This window comes from Dendropsophus ebraccatus, chromosome 1 (genome assembly GCF_027789765.1).
Source record: "Dendropsophus ebraccatus isolate aDenEbr1 chromosome 1, aDenEbr1.pat, whole genome shotgun sequence".
Lineage (NCBI taxonomy): Eukaryota > Metazoa > Chordata > Amphibia > Anura > Hylidae > Dendropsophus > Dendropsophus ebraccatus.
Window position 1 is genome coordinate 158,376,450 of NC_091454.1, and position 21,933 is coordinate 158,398,382.

General features: G+C 41.6%; 1 protein-coding gene across 2 annotated transcripts in view; it reads left to right on the forward strand.

The window, feature by feature from the left end:
* The window catches only part of WDR72 (WD repeat domain 72), a 227,685-nt gene extending 210,594 nt beyond the window's left edge, over nt 1-17,091 (forward strand). For both annotated transcript variants that reach the window (XM_069982637.1, XM_069982644.1), the window contains 2 exons: nt 7,588-7,683; nt 16,526-17,091. In XM_069982637.1, the coding sequence (XP_069838738.1) occupies nt 7,588-7,683; nt 16,526-16,581 (152 nt within the window). In that variant the 3' untranslated portion in view covers nt 16,582-17,091. The remainder of the gene's footprint in view (nt 1-7,587; nt 7,684-16,525) is intronic.
* The last annotated feature ends 4,842 nt before the right edge of the window (nt 17,092-21,933 follow it).

Consider the following 21,933-nt stretch of genomic DNA (forward strand, 5'->3'; position numbering starts at 1 on the left):
CATGATGGGAGTTGTACTTCTGCAACCTGGATGGCCACAGGCTGAAGAACTACAACTCCCATCATGGCCTGTCAGCAGAGCCATGATGGGAGTTGTACTTCTGCAACCTGGATGGCCACATGCTTCAGAACTACAACTCCCATCATGGCCTGTCAGCAGAGCCATGATGGGAGTTGTACTTCTGCAACCTGGATGGCCACAGGCTGCAGAACTACAACTCCCATCATGGCCTGCCAGCAGAGCATGGTGGGAGTAGTAGTCCTAAAGGGGTAATCTCACATGTCCTGGATCCTGCTCTGTCGGGGCAGCGAGGTTGAGGTCTGGGCAGAGTGCAATGCAGAGATCCGGGCGGCGGCAGCGGTCAGAGGTGCGGAGCATGCGGTGGGCCGGTGGTGAGTTTCCGGGGGGGGGGGGGGATGGAGAGGGGCGGGTGGGCGAGCGGGCGGTGATCGGCCCAGTGGTGAGGTCCTGGCTCTCTACCATTCCGGAATCACGGGCACTTTCCTGATATACATCAGGAAAATGCCCGTGATTCCGGCGCTCCCATAGACTTCTATGGGGGCGTCCGTGCCGGATTTCCGGACGAAAATAGGACAGGATCTAAAAAATCTGGTCCTATTTTCCGGAAGGGACACCCTTCCGGAAAAATCCGGAAGGGTGTCAGTGTCTAATGTTAGCCTATGAGTCCGGAAATCCGTCCGGATTTCCTGATAGGAAATCCGGACAGATTTTCCGGATGTGTGAAGGGGGCCTAAATGTTCTTATCCATAGATTCTGGATTGTATATTAACAGAAGTATGCAATATTTTAAAATTGGAAAACCCTGACACCCACTGATCAACTTGAAGAGGCCTTGTATAAGCTTTGTAGCCTCTTAAGTGTTTACCTCTGCTCATCCTTGCATTCTCTATACAATTAGTAGGAGCTGTGCAAGGTACTCCAGAGTTGTCCTGTTCATTGAACCTTGAACTCTCATTACTAATAGTACAGTGATTGCAAGGATGAGTAGCATTAAACACTAAAGAGTATGCAGCGCTTGCACAAGCACCCTTAAAGCATGTGATTGCCAAGTTGCCTATAGTCAGACCCAACCAGGAGGATAGGCCATAAAATTTGTAAAGTTGACAAATGATTTATTGGATTTGTCACAATTGTACCAAAAATGAATAGTGTAAGTCTTTATTCACACGTGCATGGGTAACTTTTCTCTCCATTCCTCACTCACAGATCATAACCACAGCTGCTGCAGCGCATAATTTTTATGACTTTGGTGGGGAAGTGGTGCAGCTCTCTGCTAAACCATTACCATTGCTTGTGAATGTACCATAAAACAAACTTGCTGACTGTCTTCAAATAACTACTATGTGTTTGGCTGCTTACATTCTATCGCAGTCAAATGCTATTTTTTCACAAAATGTATAGCCTATAGAAAGGCATTATACATAATCACACTGGCTAAACTTTACTTGTGTGCAGATTGACTTTTCCCCTCTGTGTTACACATTTGGGGGTGATACTAGGTTGTTGCTTTAATTTGCCCCTGTGACACAGGGCTGCTAGCAGCAAATCAAGGGCACTTAATGCTCAGCTGTTCTGCAGAGTCAGACAAGATGCAAGTCCCAGCTGTTCAGCTTGATGTTTCCTGATTGCACCCTGTGCTCAATCTCTGAGCTCTTTCCTGGACAGTAGATTTTTCAAGCTCTAGGGTTTTAAAATCTCATGCAGGCAGGCATCCTCAGATATGCCATTACAAGCTGCTGCCAGGGGATCCTCCAGGAGATAAATGGAATCTGTGTGAAGTAAATTAGAGTGAACCAGTCAATCTGTGTGTCAGCCCTACATGTAGGGTAACTAGTCTGCCGACACAAAGCCCTTGACTTAATGTATAGATGACTACAACTCTGGGCAAAAATTATGGAATCCCCAAACTTGGATGGAAAAGCAACTTTTTTTTTTACTGGCTTTGTTAACTGTATCTCAGACAAGTATTTCAACTATTGAAGTATGTTTTACACATCAAGTAGGGTAAAACAGAATAAAGTCTTCAATTAAAAAAAAAAAAAAATCAGATGACAACATGCTGTATATAACTATACTAATACATGTATGGCACTTTGATCAGGTGCAGAGACCCACCATTAGCCAGTAAGCAGTTAACCCCTTAGATGCTACAGTCAATAAAAAAAATAAATCTGTGGCGAATCTGTAGCAAAATTTATTTGTGTCATTTTAGTTGATTTAGATGAAGAATTGCTGTGAATTGCAAATATTTCCTGTCCTATGTGAAATGTTTGGTCGATGCAACCAATTAAATGAGTATTTGCCATAGGAAAGTATTTTTCTTTCTCAATATACAAACTGCCACCGTAAAGAACAACAACAGCTCTCAAAAAGTAAATGTAAAAGAGAGCATTCAGTATACCATCAAATCTGCTGTACCTACAAACACAAATGAAACAGCTAAAGCAGGAATCTCATATTTATGGTGCTTGTGTTAAACTTTGGTACAACACCCACCCATCCACAATCCACCCCCATTAACTTCCCTCCTTGTTAAAGCCTACATGATTTTAAACATATCTGTTTATCACTTGAATCATTATAATTCACTCATAAACCAAGAAAAAAAAAGCTCTAAAATTTTGGCTACCCTGCGCTCATTTTTCCATTACCTGCTGTTCATTGCCTTTTCTTAGGAGAATTGTGTCTCCAGTAACATAGAAGCTGTGATAGAACACAGGAGGTGGGGGCAGGGGTTAGAACTTTAGCTTAGCAGGAGAAAGGGGGGTGAACATAGGCTTTGTAAATGCAGGTTGCAAGCCTGTCTTCATCCTCCAGGGGATCCTTACTGTCTCTAAAAGGTAAATCAAGGCTTCTTTCCCATCTTCTCTCTCAGAAGCAGTTAATTACAAACACAGTGCATCAATAACCCCTGGCACAGTGCTGGCCTCTTCTTTCCAGGGCACTTTCACAAGCATGGTAAACAACCCAGTTCTGGTTCCACACCTTAACCCCTTAAGGACCAGGTTAATTTTCATTTTTGCGTTTTCGTTTTTCTCCTCCTTGTGTATATAAGGCCGTAGCAGTTGCATTATTACCCCTAAGGACCCGAATGAGCCCTTATTTTTTGTGTCACTAATGGTATTTTGCGATGACTGGCTGAATTTTTGCATAAAATATGAATAATAACCAGAAAAAAATGATATGTGCGGTGAAATTGAAAAAAAAAAAAACAATTCTTTTTCTTTGGGGGAGCTTCATTTTTACGCCATGTGTCCTATGTCCTAACTTTTATATTAATTGATGGCTCATAAAAAAATAAAACCTTTTACAGAAAATAAACGTTCCTTAAAATTGCTCTATTCCTATGCTTATAGCGCTCTTATCCTTTGGTCTATGGGGGTTTGTGAGGTGTCATTTTTTGCGCCATGATCTGTACTTTCTATAGATACCTTGATTGCGCATATGCGACTTTTTAATCGCTTTTTAATAACAATTTATCTGGATTTGATGCAACCAAAAATGCACAATTTTGCACTTTGTAATTCTTTTGCGCTTACACCGTTTACCATCAGGGATCATGAATTAAATAAATTAATATTTAGGACGATTACGCATGCGGTGATACCAAACGTGTTTGCTTATTTATTTATTTTATTTTTAAAATGGGAAAAGGGAGAGGGGGGTTATTTATTAATAAAAACCATCTAAATGGATTGCTGAGCCGAGATCAGCGCCATTCCAACGCTGAGCCCCGGCCGGCTCATTAGAACGGATCTCTCCTCCGCGATCGCATCGTGGGTGGGTGATCCCCCACTAGCCACCAGGGACAGGGGGCACAGTCACTATTCAAATGCAGCTGTCAGCTTTGACAGCTGCATTTAAATAGTTAATTAGCCTGCCACGGTGATCAGCTGTGGCGGCTAAGACCTACGGTCCCTGGCTGCCCATAGCAACCGGGGACTGCAGGCTGCAGAGAGGGCTCATGCCGGGAGCCCTCTCTGATCCTCCTTAACGGCCGCCTGACGGGTATACCAGTCATGCGTCGTTAAGGGGTTAAAATGAGAATGAGGAAGAATGAGAAATAGTTGTGCACAATAAGGGTAGCTTCACACGTACCCACTCGCATCGCTAATAACACTCCGAGTCGGCTAGGTCCTGGCAGATCACTTTCACTACATAAACACAGTCTGAACGACCGCTGCGTTTATGTAATTCTGCTGGCCGCTTAACCCCTTCAGCTGCCGCCTGGCCCCCGCTCTTTATACATTACCTGTCCTCGCTGCACGGGGTCCCGGGTACTGCTCTCCCACCCGGCCAATCAGTGTGTTGCCCTGCCGCAGCCACTGATTGACCGGGCGGGAGAGCAGTGCGCCTGGACCCCGTGCAGCGAGGACAGGTAATGTATACAGAGCGGGAGCCGGAGTCAGAGTATGTAGTGAAAGTGATCTGCCAGGACCTAGCCGACTCGCGGCGTTATTAACGCCGCGAGTCGGTACGTGTGAAGCTACCCTAAAAGGAGCTTTCAGCAGAGAGAGCATGAAAATCACACTGTTACCATTCTGAAATGTTAGTCTAGCAAAACACGTTTTTAAGAAATTTTAAATCTTTGGAAACAACATGCACGCTTTGATTGTTTTCCACTGTGCAATATTTAACTTGCATTTTGGAATAGAAAAATCTAAGAATCTGATCAAATAATGTTCTTGGTTTGAGAGAGTGAATGCAAATAACTATGTAAGTTAATCATTTGAATCAGAAAATAGAAGCCTGGCACATATTGAAAATATTTGTGTAACTTAGTATGTTATGCGGTACAATGAATAGTGTGTATGCCATATTAGACTTGTTCCCCTAGGGTAAGGGAAGTGGCTACATGTCACTTTACAATGCATTTTCAAGACGAATGATGTTTTAAGGTTTTTAGTCTAAATGAAACTTCAACTTAATTATTCAGCTATACATTTAAATGTCATATCAGCTTGGAAATAACATGAATGTTCTGCCCTCTCTGGGCAATGAATCTTGACTATAATGAAAACTGCAATGCCATTATTTAAGAACAATTGTGCTTCTTTCATTTTTGTTTTCTCTTGTTCAATAATCTCAGAGGTACACAATGTTTAATAAATAATAGTTTCTTCTATCAGAGTATGTGGAAGTAAACTACAAATATGATATATATATATATATATATATATATATATATATATATATATATGTTGTTGTGTAAAGGCATTTGCCACTTACCTTATATCTTTGTCTTGTTTGTCACATTTTGTCACATTTAAATTCTCAAATTTTTTGAACATTCCAGAAAATCCACCTTATTTTGATATAAGAGAAACTATGAGTAATGAGTAAGTGCCCTGATTTTTGCCATTGTGGTAAGCCCCTGCAGTGCTATGGCGGAAGAACAGACCATTACTTGCTAGGTGGTGAGGTGTGACGCCACTTCTGTGGTGGTTGCCCGAGATGTAGCTGGACCCTTGGGTGTTGTGTCATGACGCCAGTGCCGGTTGGGCACACATGTATGGTGGCACACCTGCTTTTAGTTTAAAGGGTCGGATACACCTTGTTGCCCTGTGGTCAGTGACCTGCCGGGATGCTATGGAGTCCCTTTGGCTGTTGTAATCACGGTGGGCCACAGTGGTGTAGTGACCCTCCAGGACTATTGGCACTGCCACCCACAGAAAGGGGAAATGTCCCAAGGAGTGCATGAATACTGTGTGGGTGCAGGGCGAAGAATCACAGAGTCTCTTTACCACAAATAATCTCTTGTTTACTCTGAAAGTACTCAGGTGTAGCAGAACATACAGCTTTGCCTTGACAGTACACTTGATAACACACTTGATAATATACTTGATAATACAGGATCCAGATCTGTGACAGGAGTATAGCGAGGAGTACAGTCGTGCTGACTATGTTGAGAGATGCATGCTGAGAGATACAAAGAATCAGAGGAGCAGAGATGAGGATGTTGTGAGAGTCCCAACCCAAGTAGTACTGTGCTCTGCCAGGATGTTGGAGGATGAGGTAGAAATAGAAGAAGACTTGAGAGAGAGTACATGTGCCCGTGCATCGACTCTTGTCGGAATGAACCACCTGTTGCCCTACCAGTGTCGGGGGACCCGTCCTAGAGGGTGACACAAGTCCCAGACCCTGTTACCTGGGATGAGCGGAATGCTGAGGTTTTCCTGCTGACAACCGCGCTGCGAAATAGAGTTCATAGGCTCTTAGCAATTTTGCTCCATCCGGATCAGTTCCTAGCTTTAGTTGCTACTGTCCTGCACTGTGACTCTCCTAGTCCATGGTGTGGGTTGAGATGATCTCTTACTTGTACTCTCCTGTAAAGGATTATCACTGCATAGTGTTGAGTAAGGTTACTTGAAGAGAAACTGTTAGGTGGGCCTTGTCTTGCTTCCTCACCATACAGGAACCTGACTAAGACTACTTCTCTAAGGCTGGGGAACCTGGCAGAGGGCCAGGACCCAAAGGGACCACTGTTCTAACTTGCAGTCTTCCCCTACAATGTCCAACACAAAAGAACTAGTACATTTCTTCTACCCATGTAACTTCCTATCCCCAGCATATCTAAAGTGTGCTGTGAGTGGGTGAAGAGTGCATGAACAAGAAGTAAAGAGAGAAATGATAGGACAGAAGAAGAAGAGACTCCCATAGGTCCACAGATCCATGTCACACACAATTAAACTGTAACCCTTTCCATACTTCAGCCATGCAATATCTGAGTACATACATATACAATAGCAACATCTAGTGGCAAAACCTTATCACTACTTACAATAAGTACAGGCTTTTGAGTGGGGTGCAACCAATAGCAACACCCATGGTGGGACACCACACCATGATTTGCTGCATAGGCATACAAGATGAGTCCAGCACGGGAGGAGGCCATGCCTCCTTCCCACTTTTCCACACAGTCTGTCAGGCAAGCGGGCCATACGTCGGGAAAAAGATGCAGATTTTTGCCCACTTAAAGTGACACTTAAAGGAGAAGTCCGGCGACAATTTTTATGAAAGTATTGTATTGACCCCCAAAAATTATACAAATCACCAATATACACTTATTATGGGAAATGCTTATAAAGTGCTTTTTTCCTCGCACTTACTACTGTATCAAGGCTTCACTGGATAAAATGGTGATGTCACGCCCCGACTCCCAGAGCTGTGCGGGCTGTGGCTGCTGGAGAGGATCATGGCAGGGGGACACCGAGGGAGACAGGGCACTGGAGGGACACTGAGCATCCCTCTGCCATCATCCTCTCCAGTAGCCACAGCCACACAGCTCTGGGAGTTGGGTCGTGACTTCATCATGGTATCCAGGAAGTGAAGCCTTGTTGCAGTAGTAAGTACAGGGAAAGAAAGGACTTTATGTGCATTTCGCTTAATAAGTCTATATTGGGGATTTGTATAACTTTTGGGAGTCAATACAATACTTTAATAAAAATTTTCGCCGGACTTCTCCTTTAGGTGTCACTATTATATGGCCATTCTTGATTATATTGCCTTTTTATTGTATATACTTTTTTTTTTTTTTACCCAACTCTGCCTCTTTTTAATTTGTAGCCCCTGATGCATCAGCAAAAAGTGAAAAGGCTGTAAACTTTCAAGAGCCAGAATCTATCACAGAGAAGTGTGGACTGGAGGACACGGATAGTCCAGGTAGGTAAAGGTTGGACAAAGTATGCTATCAATTATGCTTCCCCATAAAATGCAACAGTGTAATGCTTTTTAGTAGCTGCTCCAGCAAATTAGTAATCACCTCTATTGGTCGTGCAGCCCAGAGATTATTCATTTTGCTCTTTCATCAAGAATTCACGTTTAGATTGGCCAAAGGCTTTATAACCTAAAGAGAAAGCTGACACTACCACTTCATTATAATTAGTTTTAGACTGAGGTCTTTTTTTTTTTTTTTTTTTAAATATATGTGCTCGGTCCAACCTCTGAGCGTGCATTCCCTGACTGTATTAGAATAAATAAAGAACTGGTATTCGAAAAACTGACATAGAAAAACTGGGCATACAGAACTTTAAGCAATTTACAGCCACAATCTTTTTCCATTTATAACATTTTAGGTGCTTAATACACAAAAAGCTACCTTAAGTTGTATACTTTATATTGTCAGTGGTATGGGGCAGTTATTTTATGAATCGCACCACTTGACAACGATTAAATTTTTTAACTTGTTAAATTTTACCTTAAATCTTGCAACTGTGTGATCTCCAAACCGTGATTCATCTTCTCTGCAGTCTGTCAGCTTAGTTAAGAAATTTCAAAGTCTTGTAGCTCTGTTGACAGGGGGCAGCTGACAGTAGTCCCCTGACCAGTCCCTAGGGAAAAGGCTTGAGATTTCATCTTCTATTAAAGAATACAGCCTGCTACTATAAACATTGTTTTAAATTCCAGCAAGTCACGTTGCTGTGCATTTTTGATACATTTGTTGATGTAGACATGCAGCCTACATGATATTGATAGGTCAGTTAGTTTTAGTAAGAGTAAAATGTAAAACATACATTGTATATATCTGAAACAGTGCTGCAACCAGCACTATCTATTTGTTACAAAGTATTCACATAGAAGGTGCCGTAGTTATTAGCGGTTGTATGTGCTCCAGGGATGTAGTGCTGTAGACACTTTGATCAGTAGTAGTGAGTAAAGGAACATTTTGGGACTGCAATGTTAGAGCTTGTTACACTTACTTATAAATCCACCAAAGTAAGCTATACATGCATCTTTTGGTCTAGGCATATATTGATCATTCTTCTACATAATACAAAGAACTAAAGGGAACCGTTAGTACTTTTTACAATGTTTCTGAGGTTTCTGTTTATCAGCGTTTGTGTGCAGTATGAGTATTATAACAAATTAAACAAAAAAGTTGGGGGAGATTTATGAAACCTTGTACAAAGCAAAAAAGGATCAGTCATCTATAGCAGCCAGATTCAGAGGCCTTAAAAAATAAATAAATAAATAAAAAAGACACCATCTAATTAGGTAGTTTTTGAGTTTTACACCGTGTTTACAAGGGGCAGGCTTATGAGAGAAGGGGGTGTGACTTAAGAGGAAAAAAGAGTATGGCTGATAGGCAAAAGTAAAAAAACAAAAAAAAAAAAAAACTGTTCTTGGCACAAATTATTGGTGGCAGATTTTTTTGGGAGACTCAGTTAATTAGTTGTAGTCCACTGCTAATGCTGGAAAGAGTCTCACGTCCCAGGCCCCATACACACATTCAGTAGTTTCTCAAGCCCATATTTTATGTCCCCAACTGTCTTCCGCTATCCGAAAAAAGTAGTCAGTAGTGTTATCCATATTTTTTGTGGATCCGTAAAAAAAAGTGACAGTCAAATTATGGTGATCCGTATTTTTTTTTGTTGACGTTACAGATGTTTCCTCCGTAATGCATACTCCCATACAATTCCATATGAATTACAGATCCATGAAACAGTATGAATAAACATCTGCAACAAGTGCCCTAAATTTGTCTGTAATTGCAGATTCACAATTACGGATACATTTATAGAAAATGTGAATAAGGTTTTAATAGGGTGAATGCTCCCCTGCCCCTTCCCCTCCCTGCTAAGCAGCAGCATTTTCTCTGTGCAAAGTTAGGCCAGTTTCATATGGGCATAATAAGGACATATTTTTACTTAACATTTTAACATAAACATGGTGACAGGTTCCCTTTAACGCACGAAACTGGCCCTCCACCTGTTGCAAAACTACAATTCCCATAATACACGGACCACTAAAGCTTTGGCTTTGGCTATTCATGCATGATGGGGATTGTAGTTCTGCAACAGCTTAAGGTATACAAGTTTGACACCCTTGCTTTAACCTATTAAGCCCCATTTGCGTTTACCACACTCATTTAAAATTGGATGTGCTCCATCTATGCTGCTGTTCTGATTTCTAAGACCTTTGATCAATTCTAATTTTTAGACAATGTACAGTGGGCACATGAATAACACATCCTGAATTAAAGACAACATGACTTAGATTTTTTACTAGAAACTTAACATCTGTGCATATCAATGCTTCCTTTGATGCAGATTGTATAATTTCCCTTGCTTTATAAATGCTATATAAAAAAAAAACTAATCACTGGCAACCAGCTACATGCGCTTAATCATCTTTACCTATTCACTATGCAAGTCAGTCTCCTATATTACAACTTATTAACCAAGTGTAAAGGGGCGAACATTCTCCAAAAGTTTTGGTACAAAAATATATTTTGTTTATTTTTTATTTCACATTGCATTCTCTCCGACACCCCACATTCTTACTACAAGAGATATATGAGGCAGACTTGTGCTTTGAATAAAATTGATAACAGGAATCCTGGTTGAGAATAGGATTCTTCAAATATGGTATCATTATATTGGCAGTAAACAATGAATTGCTCAGTCTTCCCTGTGTGTCCATCCCTGAATTTTAAAACACTGTTCCTTATAACTCTGAAAGCCTCTGGAGAATTCAGAACTAGTCTCATTGCCTTCCACTGAGAATTTGTGGCTTGGTTGCCATAGAGACATCGTATTTCTCCAAGAATTGTTCATATTGATCCGTGGACAGGCGTAAATGGCCAGACTAGTGAGGAGAATAAAAGAGGTGGGCAGTACAGAAAATGACCAGAGGTTATGGGTTGGAAAAAAGCTTACCGCAGACACACACACACTTTGAGACGGCCATAAAGAAACTGTAGCGTTTTTGGTCGGGTTTTGGTTTTGTACTTTGTGCCATTGTTTTCATTCACTATGGAGTGAAAGAAACTTGTTAGTCACTTGTCATGTCAGATCTTTGGTGCTTGTCCTGACACAGCTGTCAGCCTACAAGCTCTGTGTGCAGTTCAGGGACACACAACAAAGAGCTAGTAACATGAATTATTTATCCGCTCCCGTGTGGATGAAATTCTGTGATAAGAAATTAAGACACTTGCAATCGGAGAATAGGTAAAACAGGTTTCATCACCTAATGGTGCACTTACATTTCAAGCAACAAAATGACGATAGTATAACAAAACAAACTATATGGGATCTGTTCATGCCGACATGTTATTAATCTATTACATGTGGCCATACATGCCCCTTATAAAAATAGAGAAAAAATACCTAAGGATTCTACACAAAGTGTAATGACCTACAGTATGCACAGGTGAAAAAAGTATGATTACATGGTTATATGTGTATCACATACAAAGAATGCGGTCTGGAGAGGTTCAAAGTGTCTCTGTCCATGAGGTTTGCCATAAAGTATTCACTAAATGCTGTTAAAAACAGTCAGGCAAGCTGGCAGCCCCTGTAATAATGTCCTAAAAAATACTAACAGAAAATAGAAACAGATTATAAAAAAAAACATGTTGCAGTGTCCGACTCTAATCAGTTAAAAAAAAAATAATAATAATCTAGGTGATGCATTCCCTTTAAGGTCCAATCTATACTGGGCCTGATGGACCAACCATCTGTTTTACTGTCCTTTTCAAAGAGCCATAACATATTTTTCCATCATTATAGATGTATGATGGTTTGTTTTTTTATGGATGAAGTGTATATTTCATTGATGCCATTTTGGAATAGATACAGTATATGTTTTCAATGTATTTAGAATATTTTTTTTCAGGAAATAAAGAAATGTTGCCATTATTTTGCTATTTTTTCCCAGAGTTTATAAATTACCTTTCTTTTACAAATCATTATGAGACTAGCAATATCAATTAGGTCCTTTTTTTAGAGGGGGTGGGGGGGGGGGGGGAAGATGTCACTGCATTCCAATGCTTTTTTTCTATTTAGCCAAGTGTTTTGCTCATTTTTGCTAAATTTATTTTTAATATGTTATTACAAAAGAAAAGTTATACAAATCCCTAATATACACTAATTATGGAAAATGCACATATGGTGCTATTTTCCCTCAACTTAGTAAATCAGGCAGGCTCACTTCCTGTGAAAAAAGGTGACGTCACGTCTCAGGTGCCGGGTCCAGCAGGGGGCGCATGTATGCATCTACTGTATGTAGATGTGTCAGTGCCTTTTCCCTCTCTGTGCTGGCTGACACTGACCCATCCCAGAGGCCCCTCCCCCCAACTAGCTCACCCTGCCGCCCGGTCAGCGCTCCCCCAACTAGCTCTGAGCCCACCCGTCCTGTGTAGGAGCGCTCACCTGCCGCTCGTTCCTGGCAGGGTGAGCGCTCATGTACCTCCCCATCCAGCCGCCCGTGCTCTGATCCGCCTGGTCCCTTGCAGGAGCGATCACCAGCCGTTCGCTCCCGGAGGGGTGAGCGCTCCTGTCCTCTCCATCTAACCGCCCGGTCGCGGTGCTGTGAGCAATCCTGCACCTTTTCCGTATGCATCAACCTGTCCCCTCTCAGATATCCACAACGCAGGAGCGGGCATCGGGGTGAGCGCTGAGGCACAGTAGGGCACAGAGGCTGTCCTTGCTTCGCCTCAGCGCTCACCCTGACGCCCGTTCCTGCGCTGTGGGTATCTGAGAGGGGACAGGTTGATGCGTACGGAGGTGAAGGAACGCTCACAGCACCGCGACCGGGCGGCAGGTGAGCGCTAGATGTATAACTTATATTGTAACTGATGGCCTGTAAAAAATTCAAACCATTGTTAACAAATATACGTTCCTTAAAATCGCTCCATTCCCAGGCTTATAACGCTTTTATCCTTTGGTCTATGGGGCTGTGTGAGGAGTCATTTTTTGCACCATGATGTTTACTTTCTATCGGTACCTTGATTGCGCATATACATCTTTTTGATCGCTTTTTATTACATTTTTTTCTGGATTTGATGCGTGCAAAAATGCACAATTTTGCACTTTGGGATTTTTTTGCGCTTACGCCGTTTACCGTGCGAGATCAGGAATGTGATTAATTAATAGTTCTGGCAATTACGCACGCGGCGATAGCAAACATGTTTGTTTATTTATTTATTTATTTATTTACTTACTTTTATTTATAAACTGGGAAAAGGGGGGTGATTCAAACTTTTATTAGGGGAGGGGGCTTTTTATTGACAACAAATTTTTTTTTTATTACTTTTACACTTATACTAGAAGCCCCCCTGGGGGACTTCTAGTATAAGTGCACTGATCTCTCATAGAGATCTCTGCAGCATAGATATGCTGCAGAGATCCATGAGATAGGCACTCGTTTACTTCCGGCTGCTGCAGCCGGAAGTAAACGAGTGCCGAGTCGGGGACGGCGCCATCTTGGAGCGGTCCCCGGCCGGCAGTACACATGGAGATCGCTCCTCCGGGATAACGTCCCGGAGGAGCGATCTCCGCCACTAGACACCAGGGATAAGCTGAATCCAGTAATCGGATGCAGCTGTCATGTTTGATAACTGCATTTGATTACTGAATTACCGGGCACGGCGATCGGACCATGCTCGCTAATACCGGCTACAATCGGCACCCGGGACCGGCGTGGTTCAGATCGGGGTCGCCGCGCAGCCCTGCTCTGAACGCCCGCACCCGCGCGGGAAAGGGTTAAGAAACCTATGGGAGGCAGGTCAACTGGCATGTGCTTTAGCAGAAACCAGGGCACTAAGCGTAGCAAAGGAGGAAGGGGGTTGCTGAATGCAGAAAAACAAACACACAATAAGTGTCAGGAATCTGCAGTGCCTGGTGTTTGCTTTTGTGTGCCACACCCGATTGCTTCTCAGCTTCCGGCAATGCAGAAGTTAAGCTGAGAAGCTTTTGGACTTGATTATGCACCTGTCTTGTCTCTGTGATTGATGGGTTTCTCTGCCTGTCTGTAACCTGGTAGATCAGAGCGCTGGTCCAATGGGGATCCAGACTAGGCTCTTGGTCAGCATAAAACAAAGCTGAGGCAGACTAGGCTCTTGGTCAGCATAAAACAAAGCTGAGGCAGAGCCCCAGCGCTGGCTATTAGGTTAACTCCCTGGTCCCAGATTCCCTGTCTTCTCCTGCGATCCCCGTTCCTAATCCCTCTGTTTGCTCGACTCCCGAAGGCTGTATCCCAGTTTTCCAGGCGGTCCTCCGGCTGTATCCACTCGCGGCACGGAGCCTGCAAACAGAGGGAATCAGAGGCCGAGAGTTCTGGTTCATATGAACCAGAAATCCAGCGGGTTCTTTCATCTCTACTTGTTACCTCCTTACTGAGCTCCTGCATTACTTTTTGACTATCTGATTGTTTACTGATTCTGTACTGCACTGCTTGTTTGGATTTGACCCCACCTAACGTCTACGTGGTTGTCCACGGCCGCCTAGGGCCGACTGAGGCAAGTAGGCCGGGACAGTGGGTGGGTTCAGACCTAGGGCCCACTGTCTTGTCGTATCTGTACCTCCCTGTCCTGACAATAAGAGACCAGATTGTTTGAAGTCCAGAAAACTGTGAACTTGACAACTGTGAAAATGGCCGTATTTTGCAAAAACAGGTGGTTAATAATGAGCATGTTCATTGTTTGGATGGTCGTAATTAATTATGGTTGTTATTCTATACTATTCTATACTGTGCATGCAGCTTATTTCCATAGACTTAAAAAGAGCAAATTATCACATAAAAAAATGTCTGTATATTCACCTTAACATTATGGCTGTATTTAACCTTAATTTTACTATGTGTGAACAAAGGCTTAAAGTGAATGTACCATCAGGTACATCACTTAACCTCTTAAGGACGGAGCCAATTTTCGTTTTTGCATTTTCGTTTTTTCCTCCTTGTGTTTAAAAGGCCATAGCGCTTGCATTTTTTCACCTAGAAACCCACATGAGCCCTTATTTTTTGCGTCACTAATTTTAATTTGCAATGGCAGACATAATTTTTGCATAAAATATGCTGCAAAGCCAGAAAAAAATTATATGCGCGGTGAAATTGAAAACAAATTGCAATTCTTTTTCTTTGGGAGTTTTTCGTTTTTACGCTGTTTGTCCTATGAAAAAACCTGACATGTAATATACGTTCCTCAAGTCGGTATGATTTAAATGGTATGCAACTTTTACATTATTTGCGCTTAATGCGCTTATTTGGTCTTTGCGCTCGCTTACGCCATTTACTACGCAAGATCAGGAATGTGATAAATTAATAGTTCACACGATTATGCACCTGGCGATACCACACATGTTTATTCATTTATTTGTTTATTTTTAATTATAAAATGGGAAAAGGGGGGCAATTTCGACTTTTATTAGGGGAGGGTTTTTTTTTATTAATGAAAACACTTTTTTTTTTTACACACATACAGATCAGTGTAGTTGTTTTACATAGCACCGATCCATCAGATCGGTGCTCTATTGTTTTGGTCTGCTGCAGACCATTGCAATAGAATACCAAGCCGGGATTAGCTGGCTAGGTGAGATGAAGGGATCCTCCCTAAGCGATCTTATAGCAGGGGAGGAATCCGCCACTAGACACCAGGGATGGGCTGCATTTAAGACAGATGCAGCTGTCATGTTTGAAAGCTGCATCTAATGTTCTTAAGTAGCGGCGCGGCCCCCTTTGAACTCCTCTTGTGGACGTATGCTGTACGGGTACAGCATATGTCATTAAGAGGTTGAAGATTTTTACATCAATAGACTGGCACCAGCACAGGGATGCTGGTGCCGCAGTCCTTTTTTTGAACTGCAGCCTGATCTATTCCCGGGCATCGTCCAGGCCTGAAGCACTGGAGGCGGCCCACCCACCCCCCAGTGTGACGACCCCTCCCCCACCAGCAGCATCCCGCACACCGCCAGTCAGTCTATTGATTTTAAGCTATAAAATGGTGTTTGTAGGGGTTTATGGAGTCTGTTTCTCTAATTCTAAATGAAGTTGATACTGCTGATATTGTAAGCTCTATTGGATATCGTACTGGATATCGTATTTCAGAGGATTCTCCCCAAAAAGCAATATTTAATGGTTCAGAGTTGTAACTCTGCCATTAGCATGATATGCATGAGTCTCTGATGCCTGTGATAACAAAGCAGCCACACTTCATAACAATACACAGTTTTACTATAGCTATTGTTTTAGTTATGGTTGGAATCAATACAGTGATGATCTAAATGGAATAAAACATTGGTTATTTATGGGCATCCATAAGTTACGTGGCCGGAAATGCTTAGAAAAATTAGGGCTGTTATGTGTAAAAAAAAAAAATAATAATAAAATAAAAATAAAATAAAATACATAGATCAGTATGCAACGTTTGGAACAAACAGGGTCTTTGTCAAGCCTGTTGGGTCAAAACATTTCTCCTATGTATGTTGCTTTATAAATAATATTCCACACTATCAGATGCTGTCAAATTACTTTGTGATTTATGCATAGCAGCCTCTGACTGAGATTGGAAACTTTCTGGCATGCACTCACCTGCTTATTCCTGTAAGGCTTGTTAGACTCTTTACCGGGTGCTGCTGTACACCTATTGTATGGTATGCCTGATGACATGTCGTTCAAGTGGATAATTTGTATACCGTATTTTTCATGACAGTTACTCTTTAATGAGTGGAAATTCTCTTAAAATTTAACTGTTCTTATCTTGTTTTCTTTTATGCTTGTTTTTCAGATGAAATTAAGCAAAACCCCTGGATGTCCAAAGTTTGTTACTGCAAAGTTTGTTAGACATACCGACACAAACGTAATCTTTATATGTATGTATGCATGCGGCAGGTTAACTATATTTTAATATATAAAACGATTATACTAGCATAGATCTTTATTGTTAAAATTGTCAAATTAGAATGAATAACTAAATAATAATACATGGTGCTGTGTTCTCAGATCCATTTATAATATATGAGTGAAAAATTAGCAAAGCAACGATAATTATTTTTTTCTTAATAAACAATGCACATAAAGTTAGACATCCATATTACTGCTGAAAGACTTAGGATTCTCCCTTTTTCCGCCAGTCCTGTTGCATAGAACTTTTATTACAATGCAACCCTTAGGTCATTGTAGTTTAGTTCTGTAGACCCTCGGGTTCTGTATGATTTGAATGCTAAAATGTGGCCTCAGTATAGCTTTATGAATGTGACCTTGACTTAAAAGAGAGAAGGGCTAACACAGATTCTGAAGAACAGACCTGGTTATATTTTACAGTATGTATCATATATAACATTTTGTTTAATAAAGAGTATTTAAACCAAATCTGGTGTAGGGTCAGTGTTTTATTGTGCAACTTGTATTGTGAGATTTTGATTACCCGTGGATACATTTTTGTCGTGAGCATGGGGAGACATAGGTGTTGTAGTAATCAGCTTCACAAAAAGAACAAAGTATCAGCTCACCATGTGGTTCACTTTTTGTATTGGAGGCTCTCCGTAACAGAAGCAGGTGAGATCCTTATTGCGGGCTGTTCCCCGTTAGTCCATAAGTCAAAACATAAAGTCGATGATCTCCAGCTTCATAAAACGTACTCTTTATTTACTTCGGCGACATCATAAAATTACAAACGTTTAAAAACACGTGTTTTTAAACGTTTGTAATTTTATGATGTTGCCGAAGTAAATAAAGAGTACGTTTTATGAAGCTGGAGATCATCGACTTTATGTTTTGACTTATAGGTGTTGTAGTGCAGGTTAGCTAAGGGTAGTAATCCCTTCATAGTGGAAGATGGTAATAAAGCATTGTAATGTGGCAAAGAGATGATACCAGCCTGACAGTACCCTGCAAATCTCCACCCTTTTTGCCAATGGGGGTCTGCACAAGGTGAAAAGTCTTTGACTCCAAGAAGCTTTCTCGTAATAATGTCCAGGCCAATGGTGTGTGGATGCACATGATGGTGTGTGCATAGTTTGGACAAAGACATTGGGGCTTAAAGATCATTTTTTCTCTTTATGAAAAGTTTAGAAATTTAAAAAAAGTCCTTCAGGTCATTCAGAGTAAAAACTGTACATATTGTGATATTATAGTCCTCTATATTATAGCCTGTAGTATCAACTGGCTCTGATTCTAAGACTTTTGACAATGCAAACTACCTAAGGCTCGGTTCACACGTTGTAAGAGTGCGGCTGTAATTGTGCGGCGGTATTTTTGATGGTTCGTGTGTATGCTGGGAAGTATAGGATATGCGGCTGCACAGTGCACACTATCTCTGAATCTACGGCCCTATCGTAAACGGACCCGTAAAAAATGAACAAGACCATTGTTTGCGGCTGGACATGCGGCCGTGGATTGACAGGCGGTCCGTACGGAGTACTTCAAAAATAGCCGGCAATGATGCCGAATGCCGATGCCTCTAATAGTTAATATATTAAATTAATCAAAGACATTTTATTTGTAATCAAGACACTTTCGTTGATCAATAATTTATTTCTAACGAATCCATCATTTTGCAATTAAATATACTGTTAAAAAAAATAGATATATAAATAAATGTATATTTATCTATATATTTATTTTTTGACAGTATATTGAATTGCACAATGATGGATTCGTTAGAATTAAATTATTGACCAACGAAACTGAATTTATTTCCAAGAAAATGTGTTTTATTCATTAAATATTAATTAGTACAGGAAGCTCTATAAGCCGTGAATTCATATGCCGGCAATAGAGCATTCTGTACTAATCATCACTTTACTTTAATGAAAACATCAAATGTTTCTTCTAATTATGTTATGACAATAACATTATTAGAAGAAACATTTAGAATTATATGTGCGCTCAGCTGATTGGCTGTTCGGCTGAGCGCACATATAATAAGCCGGTCCGCAGCACAGTGACTTCATTGTGCTGCGGACCAGCGAAGAGGACACATCGGGGTGAGTATAGAGCTCTCCCCACCCCCTCCCTGGCACTGCACCCCTCCCAGCAAGGAAGGGGGGGTCAGTTAACCCCTTCCTTGCTGGGATGGGTGCAGTCTGACATCAGTCTGGCCCCCCGGGGGTTAAGGGGGATGCAATACATCCTCCCATAACCCCTTGGGGGTCAGACTGTAAGCAGCGATCTGTAAAGATGCTGCATACTGTAAGGAGCACAACACCGCTCACAATGATGGGTGTTGTGCTCCTGTTTGTGTTTTTTTTGTGTGTTTCTCCCTTTTTGTTTTTCAGATATCGGTATCCTGGGGATTACGTCGGATTCCATGGACTACGTCGATGACCAGCGGTGGTTCTTTGAATTTTTTAAATAAAATGGTCAATGAGGGGTGTGGGGGTGTTTTTATTTGAATAAAAAAAATTTTAAACTTGTGTCTTGTCTTTATTTCTTTACTTTTTAGACTTAGTAGTGGAAGCCGTCTAATAGACGGAATCCATTACTAAGTTGGGGCCTAGTGTTAGCCGGTATAAAATGGCTAACACTAACCCCCTATTATTACCCCAGTACCCAATGCCACCAGGGGTACTGGGAAGAGCCGGGTGCCAGTGGTCCCGGAGCGTCAAAATTGGCGCTCCTGGACCGGGCGGCAGCAGGCTGGTAATATTTAGGCTGGGGAGGGCCTAAACCAATGGCTCTTCCCACCCTGGTGTTACCAGGCTGCTGTCGTTTGGTTTTTAACCCGGCTGGTTATAAAAATAGGGGGGACCGTATGCGTTTTTTTTAAATTATTTATTTATTTAAAAAAAAAAAAACGCATAGGGTCCCCCCTATTTTTATAACCAGCCGGGTTAAAAACCAAACGACAGCAGCCTGGTAACACCAGGGTGGGAAGAGCCATTGGTTTAGGCCCTCCCCAGCCTAAATATTACCAGCCTGCTGCCGCCCGGTCCAGGAGCGCCAATTTTGACGCTCCGGGACCACTGGCACCCGGCTCTTCCCAGTACCCCTGGTGGCATTGGGTACTGGGGTAATAATAGGGGGTTAGTGTTAGCCATTTTATACCGGCTAACACTAGGCCCCAACTTAGTAATGGATTCCGTCTATTAGACGGCTTCCACTACTAAGTCTAAAAAGTAAAGAAATAAAGACAAGACACAAGTTTAAAAATTTTTTTATTCTAATAAAAACACCCCCACACCCCTCATTGACCATTTTATTTAAAAAATTCAAAGAACAACCGCTGGTCATCGACGTAGTCCATGGAATCCGACGTAATCCCCAGGATACCGATATCTGAAAAACAAAAAGGGAGAAACACACAAAAAAAACACAAACAGGAGCACAACACCCATCATTGTGAGCGGTGTTGTGCTCCTTACAGTATGCAGCATCTTTACAGATCGCTGCTTACAGTCTGACCCCCAAGGGGTTAAGGGAGGATGTATTGCATCCCCCTTAACCCCCGGGGGGCCAGACTGATGTCAGACTGCACCCATCCCAGCAAGGAAGGGGTTAACTGACCCCCCTTCCTTGCTGGGAGGGGTGCAGTGCTGGGGAGGGGGTGGGGAGAGCTCTATACTCACCCCGATGTGTCCTCTTCGCTGGTCCGCAGCACAATGAAGTCACTGTGCTGCGGACCGGCTTATTATATGTGCGCTCAGCCGAACAGCCAATCAGCTGAGCGCACATATAATTCTAAATGTTTCTTCTAATAATGTTATTGTCACAACATAATTAGAAGAAACATTTGATGTTTTGAGTAAAGTAAAGTGATGATTAGTACAGAATGCTCTATTGCCGGGAATATGAATTACCGGCTTATAGAGCTTCCTGTACTAATTAATATTTAATTAAGAAAACACATTTTCGTTTAAATAAATACAGTTTCTTTGTTCAATAATTTAATTCTAACGAATCCATCATTGTGCAATTCAATATACTGTCAAAAAATAAATATATATATAAATATACATTTATTTATATATATATTTATTTTAACAGTATATTTAATTGCAAAATGATGGAATCGTTTACATTTAATTATTGAACAATAAAAGGGACTTTATTAGACAGAAAATGTGTTTTAATAATTCAATATATTAACCATGAGAGACATCGGCATTAGTGCAGAGGATCGCAAACCCCGGTAATAGCAATTCATGTAAACTGTGTTCCCTGCTTTCCCAGATGCATCCAGAGGTGTTTGCATCACTTTCTTAACATTTTATTTGTTATTTTTAGTTGAACCAGATTTCCAAGTAAATGACCGTATGTTTTGAGCCGCATGTCTATTTTTTCCCACGGCAGTGGTTTCACCCGCACATTTACAGCCGCATAAAAAATACAGCCGCACAGTTACAGCGTGTGAACCCAGCCTAAAAGTGTAAGACCAAGAGAGTAGTAAAGGTGGTGTATTTATAAATTACCTATTTTGGGTTAACTGACTAAGGTCTTGCAGTGATTTGTTCTAGCCCTTGAGATAAAGAGGGTTAGAGCAGATCGCTACTCCCCCTTTGCTACGGAGGAAATCTGACAAGTTCCAGTCACTAATGTTGTCCACCAGAGGTGGAAGTAGATAGTATGAAGTGTGTGTATGTCGGTGAATGTAAATGGGTTTGAAGGGGCACTTTGTAAAAAGAAAATTGTTTTTAAACCAACTGGTATCTTAAACTTATATATATATTTGTAATATAATTTTAAAAACTCAAGTGATACTGTACGTATGAGCTGCTGTATCCTTTACAGGAAGTGGTTTATTCTTTCCATTCTGACATAATGCTTTCTGCTGCCACCTCGACCTATCCACAGAAATAGCAATTCCCTATAGCAAACTTCTACTGCTTTGAACAGTTCCTTACTAGGCTTGTTAAAACAGGGGAATAAGCTAGGTTCGATCGAACTCAAACCTAGCCGGACCTTCCGCATTTGATTCCTGATGCCTTCCCATTCCGTGCAGAAGGAGGAGACATCCCAGGGACCACTTAGAATTCCTGGATTCAGCCTTGATAATAGGCTGTATCCCAGTCCAGGCGGTCCCAGGGCTTTCCGCACGGACTGGGAAGGCATCAGCAATTAAATGCGGAAGGTCCGGCTAGGTTCGAGTTCGATCAAACCTAGCTTTTTCCGCTGTTCGATCAAGCCCATTCCTAACATGTCAAGTGAGAAAAAAATGTTTACTTAAAAATAAGATTTTACCTCCCTTCAACCACC